General features: G+C 31.7%; 2 protein-coding genes across 2 annotated transcripts; both read left to right on the top strand.

The window, feature by feature from the left end:
* The first annotated feature begins 628 nt into the window (after nt 1-628).
* Nucleotides 629-1,831, top strand: LOC138348198 (F-box/kelch-repeat protein At3g23880-like). The gene has a single exon (XM_069296821.1). It carries the CDS (start codon nt 629-631, stop codon nt 1,829-1,831), a length of 1,203 nt encoding a protein of 400 aa, XP_069152922.1.
* Nucleotides 1,832-7,249: 5,418 nt separating this feature from the next.
* Nucleotides 7,250-8,098, top strand: LOC138348197 (uncharacterized mitochondrial protein AtMg00810-like). Its single transcript, XM_069296820.1, has 2 exons — nt 7,250-7,697; nt 7,905-8,098. Exons 1-2 carry the CDS (start codon nt 7,250-7,252, stop codon nt 8,096-8,098), a joined length of 642 nt encoding a protein of 213 aa, XP_069152921.1.
* Nucleotides 8,099-19,266: the final 11,168 nt, after the last annotated feature.

Raw genomic sequence — 19,266 nt, 5'->3', positions numbered from 1 at the left:
AAATCAAAAAACTTATTTAGATCAAGATAAAACACATTGTTCTTAAATGGGCTTAAAAAATAATAGTCCAGTTCTATGAAATCACGAGTTAAGTCAGGCCTGCCCAATGAATCTAGCCCATATAAAAGGCTCTACTAAGACATGATTTTATAGCTAAGAGGGCCTTGGTGAGCCCAAAGGTAATTAAAACCCTAGAAAGGAATTAAGAGGAGTTGTACTATAAAATAAAATGACAAGAAGTAGGAGGAAGTAGTCAACAATTGAGCTATTTCTACAACACCACTCAATCAATTTTTGACAGTTCTGCTTCATCAACTTGTAAGGTTAGAATTCTGACTGATTATTTATTTTGAATTTGAATCTGAATTTGTTCTATTTGGGGATATAGTGTTTTTCTGCCATTGTTTCTGTTCATGCTAATTCGTTTTATTTCTTTCCATTTCAAAGAATTTGTTGATTGATATTAGTTGAAAAAAGGTATTTAAATTACCCTAGCAAACCACATGACTACTTTACTTGTCTTCTCCTAATTATTGATGAGTCCAATTTACTATGTGTTCTAGTAAAACATGTTTCTATATATGTTCTCTTTAAATATGTTTGTAACATGACTTTTTTTTTAACCAGTATGGATGGTGGTCGTCCTATACCAGAAGATGTAGTGGTTGATATTCTATTGAGATTGCCCGTGAAATCACTCTTGCGTTTCAAATGTGTTCGAAAGAACTGGTGTGCTCTCATCAAAAGTCCGAGTTTCATAAAAGAACATTTTCAATATCGCAACAATAATTGTGCTCGTCTCCTTGTTTGCAACATGAAAATGGCACCTGAATTACACCCCATCGTAAAGTCTGTTGTATTCTCCTTGCTCCCTGAAGAAATTGTTCCAGGTGTGACCCCTGAACAAAAAACTCTCCTTCAGCTTCAGAGGGTCACTGATTTCACGTGTGTTGCAGGTCCAGTCAATGGATTATTCTTAGTGGAGAAGTCGCTTTATGGAGTAGATGTCTGCTTGGGTTTGTGGAATCCTGCCACCAAAGAGTTTAGGTCTCTACCTCCTGCGCCATTTGAGATTGAGGGTTTTTTGTCTCACAATAATGATCATCAGTATGGATTAGGATTTGACATGTCGACTCTAGATTACAAGGTTGTATGGATTCGAGTATTCTGGGATGATCTTGGACTAAGTGATAATAATCGTGTCTATACATGTGTCTATTCCTCATGCAACAATTCATGGAGACGCCTTACTCCCAAATTCCCTCCCAGTTCTATCTTATCTGCACCCCTTGATGCCACTTATCTCAACGGAGTTTATTATTGGCTTTCAAGGGGCCTCGATGGCATCTTCATGATTCTCTCGTTTGACATGGTCTGTGAACAGTTTGGGGAGATGCAAGTCCCAGATATTCCAACTAAACATTGGGGGACGCTTACATTGCATGGCGGCTCACTTGTAATGTTAACAAGTGGCCAACCTATGACATCCATATATGATGTGTGGGTAATGAAACAAGAGGGAAATTGGTCCAAAGTTCATACTATTCAACCTCATATAGATGCTCATTGGCCTATCAACATCTGGGATAACAATAAGATGGTTTTCGAGAACATGGAAACTTCACAGCTAGTGCTATATGACCCTAAAACAAGACGTGTTACAGATCTTGGATTTCAGCTGGACCCTAACATTGATGGCTGTTGGGTTTTCAATTACAAGGAGAGCTTAGTTCCAATAAAGAGAGGAAGCAACACTCAGGGTGAGGATAATGCAGTCAAGCAAATTGAACACTACTTCAATACTCTACCAGCGGATGAGGCCTCATCTTAGAGATTATACGTACAAAATATTTCTAGTGATAAAAATGGTTAAACAGACAGAGTATTATGATGTTCTTGGTGTAAGTCCTTTAGCAGGACATATTATCTCAAGGTTTTTCTACTTCTTTCTTAAATTATTATTTTTTTACTTTTTATGTTGATTGTAGATTTTCTGAGTGTTGGGGTTGATTTAATTTACGTGGCATTAATATGAATTTTGAGATTGAAATTTCTATAATTTGACAGTAAATTTAGATACAAAAGCTTTAAGTTTTTTTCAATAATAAATTTTTTTTTTCAAATTATGTGAAAAGCATTGTAAATCACAATAATTAACAATTTGAAAGATAAAATCCCACTATCATTTTAATTGAGATGGGGGGAGTATTGTTTAAGTTTCATCTGTTCATGATTTTTCCATCTATATATGTACGTGCATTTTATATAGAGTATGTTTGTAAATTGTTGTTACATCGCGTGGCGACTCGCTTGCAATGTTAGTTAGTTATAAGTGTATGACATCCATATATGAAATGAAACAAGAGGTAAGCTGGTGCAAAATGTTTACTGTTCAACCTTTATAGATGCTGCTACTTGCCCTAAAAGTATATGGGAGAATGATAAGATTGTTTTTGAACCGACAAAAACTTCATAACTGGTTCTATATGACCCTACAAGTTACAGATCTTGGAACTATTGGCAGTTGTGTTTTCAATTATCAGGAGAGCCCAGCTCTAATTACGAAAGGAAATGAGTCTCAAGACCAGGATAATACTGATCGAGCAAATGAAGTAGTACAACTATTAGGTGGATCAATGATGTCAAGTTTTGAAAACCAATTCCCCCCTCCCCCCTTGATCTTTCATTTTATTAGCTGGATGAACCTTTTAGTATTAGGTCATTGGATTCTACTCATTCATCATGTACCGTTTATACTTTGGTCATTGATACGAACATAAAGTCTATTTTTTTTAGTGTTTTGCTCACATTTGACTACTTGCTAAATTGTTGGCTAAATGTGTATTATTTTATCAAAATAAGCTTTAAGAAAGCGTCGACTTTGAAATATTTTAGGAATATATCAAGCACTCAAAGTGGAAAAGTATTGACATTTGCTTCTGTGTATCTTCCAAGGCTACTTGATGTGAGTGAAGAAGCAGAAAAACAATAAGAAATTCACATCGAGCTCATTTTTGGGGAATAGATATGTCAGTCTAAGAGCAGATGACAATTTGATCGCGAGAGTTGCTAAGTCCATTATGGAGGAAGAATCATATTATGAACTTTCTTATTAATTGGAGATAATCTAGTATGGATGGTTGTCGTCCTTTACCAAAAGATGTAGTAGTTAATATTCTATTGAGGTTGCATGTGGAATCACTTTTGCGTTTCAAATGTGTGCAAACATTTGTATCCTCTCATCAAAAGTTCTAGTTTCACAAAGAACATTTTCATTACAAGAACAATCATGCACGTCTACTCGTTTGTAACTCAAAAATATTACATGAAGGACATGGCCTTGTAAAGTCTGTTCTATTCTCCTTGATCCCTGAAGAAACCCCTGAACAAAAGGCTCTCCTTCAGCTTCTAAGGGACTTTGGTTACAACTCATGAGTGTGGGAGCATGAAAGCCAATGAAGAATCCCTTGCTTATTTAAAACATGAGTGAGCACACGAAATTCGCCGTCACCATCTGTTTGGATAGACTTTATGGTGATATTGAATTGATTTTCAACAAGTCCCTTAATTTGAAGAAAAATATGTGAAACATCTGATTTCTTAAACATTGGAAATTCCCAAACAAAATTGCTATAGACATCCACAAAAACAAAATAGTAACGATGACCTTCTGAAGAAATAAAAGGAGATAGTCCCAAATATCCGCTTACAATAATTGTAAAAACGAAAACCTATTATTGCTACTAATGGAAAGATTTAATTTGTGTGACTTGCCAAGTTAGTTGGCAACTAAACTTTCAGCATTTCTATACATTGTATAAAATGTGAATTGCATTGTATATATAGTGTTGGGATTAATGCATCTATGTTTAGTCTTTCGAAATTGTCTCTTAGTTTTTCAAGAAGTCTTTTTAGAATTTCGTAATACATATACCTAGTAAATTGTGATACATGTATTTAGTTATTTGTGTCAAACCTTTGATTTACATTATTACTAGTATAAATAAAGATGTAGTTGATGATAGTAATCATCTAAAGTGACCTTAAGTAGCCTATAATAAACTTGAGCATTCTATAAAGATACTATTTTCTTTCCATATTTCCTACAAATTGGTATCAAGAGCAGGTTTCGTTCTTAATATGAGGTTAGGTGAAGAAAAAATTTGGCAGCCAAAAAAATGAAGGTGTTGATTCTTCAATTATTCGTACTCCATTTTTTGATGAACTGATTTTGAATACTGGAAGATAAGAATGAGAACACATTTAAAAGATGAAGATTTATGGACTATTATTGCAAATGGCTTTGAAGAACCAGAAAACGATGGTGATCTTACAACAGTAGAGATGAAAAATCTTGAGGCTAAGTATCGTCAAGATGCAAAAGACTTGAGCAAAATCCAAATGTAAGTCTCAAGAGCATATTTTGCAAAAAATGCTACTTGTGAGACTGCAAAGGTAACTTGGGATTCTTTGGAAACTGAGGTGTATGGTGACAAAAAGGTACGCGCTATAAATCTTCAAACTCTTTGAAGAGAGTTTCAAAATTTGAAAATGATGGAATCTGAAAAAGTAGATGAATATTGCACAAGAGTCATGAATATTGTTAATGAAATGAGAAATCATGGTGATATAATATCTGGCCAACAAGTTGTGAGAAAGATTCTAATGAGTGTCACATAAAAGTATGAGAATATTGTAATTGCTATCACTGAGGAGACAAAAGATCTTTCTAAGCTTTCCATCAAAGAGCTAGTTGGATAATTTTGTGCACGCGAGAAGCAAAACTTTTTTCGTTAAGATCAACCCGAAGAGATGACTTTCTAATCTAAAGCAAATGAGAATTTTAAAAATCTCTCAAAAAATCAACAGAAGAAGAATTACAAGACAAAAAAGAAGCAGGATCATGATGGTTCTTCCAAGAAGGTTGACAAAAAAGTGAGAAAAACTCTAGCTTTTTTTGTTAAGTTTGGAAAAAGACTAATCACAATGTAGAAAAATATTGACACAAAGGCAAGCCTCAATGTAACTTTGGTAAAAAGTTTGGCCACATTAAAAAGGATTGCTTACATAAGAAATGGGAGCAAGCAAATTTTTGTGGATAACACAAGGAAGAAAGGGAAGAAAACCTTTTCTTTGCTTCTAAATCTTATGCTTCAACAAAAAGAAATGAATGGTATGTTGATAGTGGTTGTAGTTATCACATGACTGGATATGAAAAGACCTTCCTCATTTATAATAACATCACTTCTAAAGTGAGAAAGGGGAATGGAGCCTTAGTTGATGCAAAAGGTAAATGTACCATTTCGATCAACATATGAAAGGAAGCGGTAAACAAATTCATGATGTTCTTTATGTTCCTAACTTGGAAGAGAATTTGCTTAGTGTTGGTTAACTCATGAAAAATGGTTATTCTCTTGTGTTTAGATATAATTATTGCAGGATTTATGATAAAATTGAGCCAAATCAAGTCATTGTTGAAGTAAAGATGATAAAAAAAGAAACTTCCCTTTGCAATTTCATTACAATGCATTAAAAATGAAATTGTAGATGATTCATGGATCTGAAACAAAATATTTGTTACTTTAATTTTCATGGTGTGAAACTTATAAGCAAAAGGACATGGTGCAAGGCCTTCCTGAGATCTATGTGAAAGTTGTATAATGAGAAAGTAACATTGGAAGTCTTTCCAAAAGGGGTGTCTTGGAGAGCAAGTGTACTTTTGGAACTAATCCATACCGATATTTACGGACCAATGAAGACTCCATATCTTGGAAGTCAGTTATTTTCTCATCTTTATTGATGATTTCTCAAGAATGACTTGGGTTTATTTCTTGAAAGAAAAGTCAGAAGCATTTTCTACATTGAAGAAATTTAAAGCCCTTGTTGAGAAGAAAAATGTTGCAGCATTAGAACCATTCGCAGTGATAGAGGAGGTGAATACACAAGTCGAGAATTTGAAGAATATTGCAAAAATGAAGGTATTTTGAAGCAACTTACAACAGGGTATACTCCTCAACAAAATGGTGTATTTAAAAGAAGAAATAGAACAAATATTGAAATGGCCAGACCTATGATGAATGAGAAAGGGATGCCAAAATAATTTTGGGCAGAAGTAGCGCATACAACAGTGTACATCCTTAATAGGTGCCCGACAAAGGCAATACAAGACAAGACACATGTTGAAGCTTGGAGTGGAATGAAACCTTTTGTAAGTCATTTTAAATTTTTTGGATAAATTTGTTATGCTCATATACCTGCGGAGAAAAGAACATAATTGGATGGAAAAAAGTGAAAAATATATATTTCTTGGTTATAGTGATGTGATAAAAGCATATACGTTTCTCGATGTCAAAACTAACAAACTTGTTATTAGTAGAGATGTCATTTTTGATGAAAAAACAACATTCAATTGGAAGGATAAAAAGATAAAGAATATTGCTATCATATCTTCAAATTAATAAAAGGATAAGAAAGAGGAAGATGTCCCTCAAGTGGGAAAAATGTCAGATTCAGATGATGAAGAAACCGCTTCTAAGAGGAACAAAGATATTGAGTGACATTTATCAGATATGTAACTTTGTTGGTGTTGAGCAAGAAAATTATGAATAAGCTATAAAGCATGATGTTTGGAAGAAATTCATGGAAGAAGAAATTCGGATGATTGAGAAAAATAATATTTGGGTGCTTGTGGCTATACTCTGAGAAAGAGAAGTTGTTAGTCTAAAATGAATTTACAAAATCAAACTCAATCAGGAAGGAGATATTCAAAAGTAAAAAAGCAAGGTTGACTGTCAGAGGCTTCACGCAAAAATTAGGTATTGATTTTAAGAAACTTTCTCTCCAGTTGGTCGCCTTGAGACAATTAGAACTGTAATTGTTGTTGCGTACAAAAGAAATGTAAGATATTTAAACTTGATGTTACATCTGCATTTCTTAATATAAATCATGATAAAAAATTTATGTTGAGCAACCTTGAGTATTTTTTGTTCAAGGGGGAGAAGAGAAGGTGTACAGGCTAAAAAAAGCTCTTTACGAGATGAAGCAAACTCCAAGAGACTGGTACAATGAAATGGATAAATACTTTCTGAAAAATAATATTCAGAGAAGTAAATGTGAAGCCACTTTGTATGTGAATAAATAACATGACAACATTATCATTGTTTGTCTCTATGTGGATGATCTGCTCTTTACAGGAAATGATGTGAAGATGGTGCAAAAGTTCAAGCAAGATATGATGCAAGCCTAAGAAATGAGTGATCTTGGGTTGCTAAATTATTTCTTGGGCATCGAAGTTTCTCAAGTGAAGGAAGGAATTTTTGTTTCTCAAAAGAAGTATACTGAAAGTATCCTTCAAAAATTCAAAATAATGGATTGCAGGTTTGTGGTCATACCATTAGCAGCAAATGAGAAGTTCAGAAAAGATGATGGAGAAAAGAAAGCTAATAGCTCACTTTATAGGAGCTTGATTGGAAGTTTGTTATATCTTACTTCAACAAGGTCAGATATTATGTTTGCTTCAAATTTATTATCCATATTCATGCAAGAAACAAGCCAAGTGCACTATAGAGCTACAAAGCGTGTTCTACGCTACTTGCAAGAAACAATGGATTATGAGATAATATTTTACTTTGGTGGAGATTTGAACTTAATTGGTTATTCTGATAGTGATTGGGCTGGACGTATAAATGACATGAAAAGTACTTCTAGTTATGCTTTCTTATTTGAATCAAGTATTTGTTCTTGGTTATCAAAAAAGCAAAGTCTTGTTGCTCAATCCACTGCCGAAGTAGAATATGTTTCAGCAACTAAGACTACTTTTCAAGCTATTTGACTTAGGAGAAAATTTGAAGACATTGGTGAAAAATAAAAAAGAGGGACTGTTTTATATTGTGATAACAAATTAGCAATTGCAATTGCCAAGAATCCAGCCAGCCATGAAAGATCAAAGCATATTTCCATCAAGTATCATTTTATCCTAGAAGCACAAGAGAAAGACGAAATTCAGTTGCATTTTCAGACAGGAGAAAAACTTGCTGACATCTTCACCAAAGACTTCCTAGAGAAAATTTTTGTTGCATTGGAGTTATCAAGCAAATGAATTAAGGGGGGTGGGGGGTGTTAGAATTAATGAGTCTATGTTTAATCTTCCGAAATTGTTAATTTTTCAAGAAGTCTTTTTAGAATTTCGTAATACATGTATCTAGTAAATTGTGATACATGTATTTAGTTACTTATGCAAGACCTTCGATTTACATTATTACTAGTATCAATAGATATGTAGTTGATGATAGCAATCATCTTAAATGGTCTTAACTAACCTATAATAAACTTGAGCATTCTCTAAAGATATTATTTTCCTTCCATATTTCCTACATATCGTACATATGTCCTAAATATTTCATGAAATAAAATCTCTAAATATTTGGACGTGATATTTTTAATTTTTTTTTAACTTAATGCATTCCAACAATTCGACCACTTCTTCAACGTCTTACAGTGAATATTCAGCCATTTTAGTTATTATCGAAATAATTACATTCAATAGCTTATAAGAAAACAACTCGATCAGATTGTGGTACCATCGGTGATGCTGGTGGGCTGTTTATGTATAATAGTAGTTGTCCTAAGAGATTGTATGTCCTCCTTTTTGATAAACTTAACAACAAGCAATCAATTTGTTCTTGTTGTTACATATCCTTGTTTAATGAAAGAGGATTTTGAAATTTTGATGATGATTTTTCCATTGATATATGTATGTGTGTATGTAAATTGTTGTATGTAAATGAGAGTTGGCCAGTCAAGAACTCTCATGTCCAAAAGATGCATATTGTTGCAAAGATGCAGATATGGAGATGGATGTGTGGTCATACTCGAAGTGATAAAAGATTAGCAATAAGAATATATGGGATTAAGTGGGAGTGGCCTCGGACCCGTGATAGATAAAATGAGGAAAGTATCGAAATATGTCAATTCAAGCGAGAAAGCTAAATTTTTTACCAATATCAGAACCTTTGGAAATAATGCACTTAAGGGATTGATTCGGCATCAACATGTACACTTTGGCCATGCAATACCATATCACGATATGGAATCGTGTGATGGAATCAGCATTTGGACATGCAATTTTATGCCGATTCCATCTCATGATTTAATATCATGAGATGTGATTTCATATTCTTCAAAAATCATGATATACGAATTCTGTATCATGGTTTGAGATTTTTTAATATAAAAATTGATTCACAAGTTCATATTTTGTTAAAACAACTCGTATCTACTAACCATTTATTTTATATGTAAATAAAATTTATAACAAGATCATTACTTTTTAAAATTTATTATTCTCACCAATATATAGTCAATTTAAGTCACACCAACCGATTGTTGAGTAATATAAAAGACTATCTTAGTACACTACAATTTATGTTCAATTTTTTTATTGAATTAAAGTTTGATGAATTAAAGTTCGATGAAACAATTACTTAAGTGGAGAACAAATAAAAATGTAATAATTTATTATGATATTTTATAATTTTTGTTTATTTGGTAAGATTGAATAAACAGTTGAGTCTATTTTAATAGCTTTACAACTTATTAGATTCTTATGTTTATGAGAAAATATACAACACCAAAATTTCATATCGCATATTCAAATAAAAATTCAATTTAATCTCATAATTCTATATTATGATATCATATCATGATTCCATATCATGATACAATCTTGCACGACCAAACAAGCGAGTTACCGTTACCCTAAATCTTGTTTCTAGTTTTAACAGTTCAAATTCTAGTAATTGTTTAATGTGAATTAGTTGTATCAATCAATGAACTAGCTGTTGGATTTTAAAAAGGTGTGAATGGAAAATGAAGAGTTGCGACTTTTATGAAGAGTTGTGACTTTTATGAAATGTTGCGACTTTTATGAAAAGTTATGACTTTTTATGAATTGTAGCGACTTTTATGAAAAGTTGTGACTTTTATGAAAGGTGACGACCTTTCTGAAAGATTGTGACTTTTCCAAAGGTTTGTGATCTTTCCGGTAAGGCACAATAAGAACCTTTTCGCACTATCCTTTATTTTTTTTATAAATTGAGGGATTTCCTCTCATTTTAAATAGAATTTATGGACTTCTTCTTCAACTACTAAATCTAGTATTCTAAGTGTACTTTACTGCCGTTGAGTGGTTCACTGACACCGGAGTTTTTGGTATCTATACTCTGGTGATTGAGATTATTTTACCCTGGGAGGTCATGTTCAAAATCAAACCTCGGATACTATAGGGGAATAATTTCCTTAAGGGGACACTGTGAATTCAGTGGACTTGATCTTTTTTCTATTAAAGTTTTTCCAGATTCTGGTACGTGTTTTACAAACTTTAGATTTGTAAATTAATTTTAGTTCTTCTATTCTTTTGTTCTTCACTGGTTCATTAAACTTGGTAACTTCGTGTTTCTGCAAAGTCTGTTGGAATCAATAAGATTCTTTAGACACATTAACAACAGTTCTTCTTTAAGAAAAATATTTCGTATATTTTTAAAAAAAATCTATTTCTGATTCTAGTTTCGCTACTAGTTTTAATTTTCTAGTTGTGAAAATGTTCTTAAACTTTGTTTTCTTACAAAGATGTTCAATATTTTGTTCTAAGTATGTTTGAAATACAAGATGAACAACAATCTTAAGGAAATTATTATATTGTTAGTATTTTTTTTATGCTACTGATTGAGAGAATCTGATCATGGAAGTAGAAGATAAATGCATTGCTTCTCCATATTCGTTGCTTTGTTTTAGCAAAGTTGAAGTGAGAATGTAACAAATTTTTTTTTATGGTATTCCGTTTAAAGATTACCAGGTAACCTTCTTATTAAATTATCTAAGGAGGAAAATAGTTTCTATGAGTAATCATGTTTGATTTTTTATTTTTTTATTATGTGTATCTTTGGAAAAAGATTTGCAAACCATATGTTGTGGAATGAATTTTACTTCGCAGATATTGTTGCTTTTAAAATTCTTTAGTTTGCGAAAATGAGAGATTCATATTTTTGTTTGATAAAATAGTATGTCAAATTGTTATAGTTGGAAGACTATTTGATAAGAAAAAAACATTTCTATGTGATAAAGAATATGTGTTATTCTGTTTGGAGAAAAAAAAGACTTTTGAAGTTTTGTACTCCATGAGAAATGTTAGTGTGTCTTATTTTTGTGGACTAAAAACTTTTGTGGTTGTATACTCTGGATAAATTGGACTTTGCAATTGGTTTGAAGAATATGAAAACTTCACATAATAAGTTAGTGTTGTACATTTGATTATCTATAAACTTCAATATAACATAGAAATAAATTGTACAATTTTGTTTTGTCCTTATTGTTAATATTTAAAATACTAAGTGGCATGTCTATTTATGATAGAGAAAAAATACCAGTGACTTAGAATTTGTGATTTTGTGTCTCTATGAAATGAACTTTGACATTGCGCAAACATTGTCAAAAAGAATTGCAGCACTATAATTCTTTCATAGAATAATATTTCCAACATTAAAATATGTGGAAAAACTATTTTCAAATACTTGAAAAATATTTTTGAGATCACGTTTGAAATGTGGGGGTTATTTTCTTATTATTAGAGTTGGTGTCTAATTTAACTTTGGAACAAAAGATATGAAATTCAATGATACTTTTGTATCATGTTATACCCACAAAATTCTTGGAGTATATTTGGTATTGTGGTTGTTGAGTTTCTCTATTACTAGTATATAGTGTGACTAGTATGAAACATCCAAATTATATATATACTTGTTCAAAATAATTGTGTTTTTTATATGAAAAAAAAATCACTTAATATGTTGTGATTTTTAATGAAAAGATATGTCTATTATAATAAAAGTATTTGCATACACATGAATATTGGTGAATAGTCATTTGTTATATTTTTGTAAAAAATAACAGTTGGACTATATCGTCTTTATTGAATCCGATGAAACTTTGTTCATAGGTAGTTCTATAACAATCACATTGAAAGTTATGGAAATGTCCTTCTGAAAATGATATTTGACAATCTAAACAATGTTTGTATCACACAAAATTGTAAGAAATAGGAACAAAATATTAGCGAGGAAAAAGCTACCTCGCGAAGAGCTTTTCAAACTCAATGTTTTTATTTTTTCTTACTTGCTTGAGTCAATGTTTGTGACATGAACACTTGGGGCATGTCAATTACAAAACCTTGTAAGAAAAAACTGATCAACTTAGAAGTTTTACCTAACTTTGAGTGCAATAAATAAAAATGTCAAGTTTTTTGTGGAATCTAAGTATGTTGAGCATTCTTATAAATCTGTTGAAAGAAATTCTAATCCCTTAGAATTGATTTACACTGACATTGATGATATGAAGTTAACATCATCTCATGGTGAGAAAAAATATTTGTTACTTTTATTGAAAATTGTATTAGAAATGACTGTCTTTGCTAAATGGTAAGGTGAAGCAATAGAAATGTCTAGACAATGTAATATCAAAGTTGAAAATCAGTGTGAAAAAAATATATAAGAAGTGATTAGAATGGAGAGTATAAATCTCATTGTGCAGAAATATGTTTGGAAAGTAAAATATCAAACTACTGCCATATTCACCTCAATATAATGAAAAACTGAATGTTGAAAGAAATGATGGATGCATTATTTATAAGTTCGGGTTTACACAAAAGTTGTGTGGAGGAACTATCCTTACTGCAAAAGGAATCAACAAAAATTTTAGTCCTTTTAGAAAGAAAGCGGTTTGGTTTGATCAGAATACAATATTTTCCATATGAGAAATGGAAAGAAAGGAAATCCAACTTGAAATATTTCAATGTGTGGGGGTATCTAGTCAAAGTCCAAGATCCTATTCCTAAAAGAATTAAAATAGGATCTATGATTGTGGACTGTAAAATTAGACTTGAGTATTCTAGAGAAGGCTCTAAAAGGCCTAGGAAATGAAAAGGACAATGTACTTAATAAAGAGTTTCAGAGGCTTAGTAAAATGTTAAAGGACATTTACTTCCTTTCGAATATGATTTTGTAACATTTTTTGTGTCTTCTGTAGACTCATCCTTTGGAAAGATGGCGTCAATAAACAATATTGAAAGTTAATTGATCTTCTTCAAGAAAATAAACCTTTGGGTTCAAAATGAATCTTTAGAAGGAAAAATAACAGTTGATGGAACTGTTGAAAAATATAAAGCAAGACTTTGTGTCAAAGGCTTTAGGAAAAAAAATATAATTTTGATCATGTCGATATATATACTCGTTAGTAATTAGAATTACATCCATTCGGATGCAAAAATTATTACTGTGGTATATGACCTACAAATTCATCAAATGAATGTGAAAAAAACTTTCTTAAATGTAGAATTGGAGGAAGAAATTTACATGGAACAATCCGAGGATTTTGTGGTACCCAGTAAATAAAAAGAAGTATGTGAACTTGTTAAGTCACATTATGGAAGCACCAAAACAATGACATAATTCAATCAAACCATGTCGGCAAATTGGTTGAAGAATGATGGAAGTGATAAATGTGTTCACATTAAAATCATAAGGTCATTGTTTGTTTGTATATTGGTGATATGTTGATCATCAATAGAGACACTAATGACATAAATGCTACTAAACGTATGCTATAAAGCAAGTGAAATGAAAATTATTGGAGTTGCTAATGCGATCTTAGATATAAGAATTCGTAGAACTCCATAATGTTTAGCATTTTCGCGGTCTCATTGAATTGAAAATAATATTTAAAACTATGTCTTGCGTTATAACAATATCCAACAATATTGAAAGATATAGTGATGCAAATTGAATCATCGGAAGAATGATATAAAATTCACAAGTGGATATGTATTTACTATTGGTAGAGGAGCAGTCTCTTAAAAATATTTTAAAAGAGACATGTATCGCTAGCTCTACAATGATCTTTGAGCTAGGTGCTCTAGATAAGGTCGATGAATAAGTTAAAAGACTTCAAAATTTCTTAATAGATATTCTATTTTGCCCCAAACCATTGGCATTAGTATGCACACACTTTCACAGTCACGATGCAATAGGTAGAGCATGGAGCAAGACGTATAACGGAAAGTCTCGTCATATATGACATAGACATGATACTGTTGGAAAACTACTCTCTAGTGGAATTATCAGAATTGACTACTTAAAGTGAAAGGATAATGCGTCGGATCCACTTACAAAAAGGCCTAACTAGAGAGAAAGTTAAAAGATCATATAAGGGAATGGATTTACGGCTTAGGACAAGTCATCATGGCGGTAACTCTATCTAGCAGACTGGAGATCCCAAGAGCTAGATTCAAGGAGAAAAACAAAGTTGTGAATGACGGTTCGGCATTGTCAATAAACTCAATCCATTCTCATGATGAAGACAATGCTCAGGGACAAGGATACAACATTAAGGCTTGTTAATGAGTTAATAAAGCTTAATGGTTTTAATGATTTTCTAAGTTTGGCAGAGTTGACCAAATAGTGTATCTATGCGATAACACGATTAAAAATCACCTATGTGAGTGTGAAGTGTAAGCCTCTTCAAAGAAGATGATTGTCAAAAGTCCATCTCTCTATACACTCATGAAACCAGGAGGTGTTCATGGCTAAAACGAACACAACCGTAAGAACCATAAATGGTAAAGGTTTAATTGTGTGACATATGGTTGTCTAGGCATACACCAAAGTTCGACGTTTCAAAGATATCACATCTACCGATTGATCGAGTATATCCGACATATATTCACTACGGAAAGTCCAAAGGGAAACATACTTATCCAGATGCAATTAATTCTTGCTTGTAAAGTACACATACTTATCCATTTCTTTGTCTTCGACTCATTCCCCATTTATGCGGGGGATTGTTGGATTTTAAAAAGGTATGAATGGAAAATGAAGAGTTGCGACTTTTATGAAGAGTTGTGACTTTTATGAAATGTTGCGACTTTTATGAAAAGTTTTGACTTTTATGAAAAGTTGCGACTTTTATGAAAAATTGTGACTTTATGGAAAGTTGTGACTTTTATGAAAGGTGACGACCTTTCTGAAAGATTGTGACTTTTCCAAAGGTTTGTGACCTTTCCGGTAAAGCACAATAAGAACCTTTTCGCACTATCCTTTGTTTTCTATAAATTGAGGGATTTCCTCTCATTTTAAATAGAATTTATGGACTTCTTCTTCAACTACTAAATCTAGTATTCTAAGTGTACTTTACTGCCGTTGAGTGGTTCGCTGACACCGGAGTTTTTTTGGTATCTATACTCTGGTGATTGAGATCATTTTACCCTGGGAGGTCATATTCCAAATCAAACCTCAGATACTAGAGGGGAATAATTTCCTTAAGGGACACTGTGAATTCAGTGGACTTGATCTTTTTCCTATTAAAAATTTTCCAGATTCTAGTACGTGTTTTACAAACTTTAGATTTGTAAATTAATTTTAGTTCTTCTACTCTTTTGTTCTTCACTGGTTCATTAAACTTGGTAACTTCGTGTTTCTGCAAAGTTTGTTGGAATCAGTAAGATTCTTTAGACACATTAACAACATTTCTTCTTTAAGAAAAATATTTTGTATATTTTTTTAAAAAAATCTATTTTTGATTCTAGTTTTGCTACTAGTTTTAATTTTCTAGTTGTGAAAATGTTCTTAAACTTTGTTTTCTTACAAAGATGTTCAATGTTTTGTTCTAAGTATGTTTGGAATACAATGAACAACACTAGCACTCACTCTTAATCTGATCAAGCCATCTACTATTATGTTTACATAATTTTCCTTAACAAGGGATAATTTACCAGTGAAGTTAGAAAGTATGAAAAAAATAAAAACAGGTACCACTAAGGAAAGTAAGGAGTAATATGTGCATGACATGCACTCAATGTTCTACTCATAGTTTTGAGCCTATGTTATTGACTATTTAATTAATCCTTTATTGTTATACTTAATTTATTTCACATGACGGATATAAAATTCACATTCAAGAACGTTTAAGAAATAGAATTATTTGGCCCACAGGCTGGTCTTGTCTATATATCTCAAGCCCCCACAAATCAACAAACTTATTTAGGTCAGGATAAAAAAATAATGTTCTTATATGGGCTTAAAAAATAATAGTCCAGTTCTATGAAATCACGAGTTAAGTCAGGCCTGCCCAATGAATCTAGCCCATATAAACGGCTCTACTAAGACATATGATTTTATAGCTAAGAGGGTCTTGGTGAACCCAAAGGTAATTAAAACCCTAGATAAAAGGAATTAAGAGGAGTTGTACTATAAAATAAAATGACAAGAAGTAGGAGGAAGTAGTCAACAGTTGTGGTAGCATCGGTGATGCTGGTGGGCTATTTATGTATAATAGTAGTTGTCCTAAGATATTGGAGTTAATACCTCATATGGTCACTCAACTATGCACTCTTCTCTCAGGAAGTCACTCAACTTTCAATTTTCACTCAAAAGTCACTCAATTATGCATTTTTTTTCTCAGAAAGTCACTCCACTTTGAATTTTAACTCAAAATTCACTCAACTATCCACTCTTTCCTCAGAAAGTCACGCAATCTATTAAATTGTTTTTTTTAACTAAAATTTGTTGATATTAATTATTTATATAACAAATCAAAATTTTTTAAAGATAATAATACCATTTAAACTATTTAGTGATCCACCCACGTAACCCGACCCATTAAAAACATGATATGACCCATTTTATTTTGTATTTAATCCTAATTCAAGGTTTAAAGAGAGAGATTAATGTAGGATTAAAGATAAAATAAAATGGGTTATATCATATTTTTTAGTGGGTTGGGTTAGGTGGGTGGATCACTAAATGATTTAATTTATTTTTTAAAAATTTTGGTTTGTTATATAAATAATTAATATCAATAAATTTTAATTAAAAAATAATTTAATAGATTGAGTGACTTTCTGGGAAAGAGTGGATAGTTGAGTGACTTTTGAGTTAAATTCAAAGTTGAGTGACTTTCTGAGAAAAAAGTGCATAGTTGAGTGACTTTTGAGTGAAAATTGAAAGTTGAGTGACTTTCTGAGAGAAGAGTGCATAGTTGAGTGACCATCTGAGGTATTAACTCAAGAGATTGTATGTCCTCCTTTTTGATAAACTTAACAACAAGCAAACAATTTGTTTTTGTTGTTACATATCCCTTGTTTAATGAAAGAGGATTAGGAAATTTTGATGATGGTTTTTCCATTGATATATGTATGTGTGTATGTAAATGAGAGTTGGCCACTCAAGAACTCCCATGTCCAAAAGATGCATATTGTTGCAAAGATGCAGATATGGAGGTGGATGTGTGGTCATACTCGAAGTGATAAAAGATTAGCAATAAGAATATATGGGATTAAGTGGGAGTGGCCTCAGATCCGTGATAGATAAAATGAGGAATGTATCGAAATTTGTCAATTCAAGCGAGAAAGCTAAATTTTTTACCAATATCAGAACCTTTGGAAATAATGCACTTAAGGGATTGATTCGGCATCAACATGTATACTTTGGCCATGCAATACCATATCACGATATGGAATCGTGTGATGGAATCAGCGTTTGGACATGCGATTTTATGCTGATTCCATCTCATAATTTAATATCATGAGATGTGATTTCATATTCTCCAAAAACCATGATATACGAATTCCGTATCATGACTTGAGATTTTTTAATATAAAAATTTTGATTCACAAGTTCATATTTTGTTGAAACACCCCGTATCTACTAACCATTTATTTTAAATGTAAATAAAATTTATAACAAGATCAATACTTTTTAAAATTTATTATTCTCACCAACATATAATCAATTTAAGTCACACCAACCGATTGTTGAGTAATATAAAAGACTATCTTAGTACACTACAATTTATTTCAATTTTTTTATTGAATTAAAGTTTGATGAATTAAAGTTAGATGAAACAATTACTTAAGTGGAGAACAAATAACAATGTAATAATTTATTATGATATTTTATAATTTTTGTTTATTTGGTAAGATTGAATAAACAGATGAGTCTATTTTAATAGCTTTACAACTTATTAGATTCTTATGTTTATGAGAAAGTATACAACACCAAAATTTCATATCGCATATTCAAATAAAAATTCAATTTCATCTCATAATTCTATATTATGATATCATATCATGATTCCATATCAAGATACCATCTTGCACGACCAAACAGGTGAGTTACCTTACCCTAAATCTTTTTTCTAGTTTTAACAGTTCAAATTCTAGTAATTATTTAATGTGATTTAGTTGTATCAATCAATGAACTAGCACTCACTCTTAAGTGGATCAGGCCATCTACTATTATGTTTACATAATTTTTCTTAACAAGGGATACATTACCAGTGAAGTAGAAAGTATGAAAAAAATAAAAAACAGGTACCACAAAGGAAAGTAAGGAGTAATATGTGCATGACATGCACTCAATGTTCTACTCATAGTTTTGAGCCTATGTTATTGACTACTTAATTACTCCTTTATTGTTATACTTAATTTATTTCACATGACAAATATAAAATTCAGATTCAAGAACGTTTAAGAAATAGATTTATTTGGCACATGGGCTGGTCTTGTCCATATATCTCAAGCCCCCACAAATCAACAAACTTATTTAGGTCAGGATAAAAAACATTGTTCTTAAATGGGCCTAAAAAATAATAGTCCAATTTTACGAAATCACGAGTTAAGTCAGGCCTGCCCAATGAATCTAGCCCATATAAATGGCTCTACTAAGACATATGATTTTATAGCTAAGAGGGTCTTGGTGAGCCCAAAGGTAATTAAAACCCTAGATAAAATGAATTAAGAGGAGTTGTACTATAAAATAAAATGACAAGAAGTAGGAGGAAGTAGTCAACAGTTGAGCTATTTCTACAACACCACTCAATCAATTTTTGACACTTCTTCTTCATCAACTTGTAAGGTTAGATTTCTGACAGATTATTTATTTTGAATTTGAATTTGAATTTGTTCTATTTGGGGATCTAGGGTTTTTCTGCCATTGTTTCTGATCATGCTAATTCTTTTTATTTCTTTCCATTTCCAAGGATTTGTTGATTGATATTAGTTGAAAAAAGGTATTTAAAAATTACCCTAGCAAACCACATGACTACTTTACTTGTCTTCTCCTAATTATAGATGAGTCCAATTTACTGTGTGTTCTATTAAAACATGTTTCTATATATGTTCTCTTTAAATATGTTTGTAACATGACTCACTTTGTAACCAGT

Source organism: Solanum lycopersicum, chromosome 4 (genome assembly GCF_036512215.1).
Source record: "Solanum lycopersicum chromosome 4, SLM_r2.1".
Lineage (NCBI taxonomy): Eukaryota > Viridiplantae > Streptophyta > Magnoliopsida > Solanales > Solanaceae > Solanum > Solanum lycopersicum.
Note: the sequence above shows the minus strand (reverse complement) of the source record. Positions and strands in the feature narration are given on the sequence as shown.

Excerpts from the sequence above, each read along its gene's own strand:
- LOC138348198 (XM_069296821.1), top strand. The coding sequence starts at position 629 with ATGGATGGTGGTCGTCCTATACCAGAAGATGTAGTGGTTGATATTCTA.
- LOC138348197 (XM_069296820.1), top strand. The coding sequence starts at position 7,250 with ATGAGTGATCTTGGGTTGCTAAATTATTTCTTGGGCATCGAAGTTTCT. Across the intron at positions 7,698-7,904 it reads ACGTATAAATGACATGAAAA|CAATTGCAATTGCCAAGAAT; the intron begins GTACTTCTAGTT and ends ATAACAAATTAG.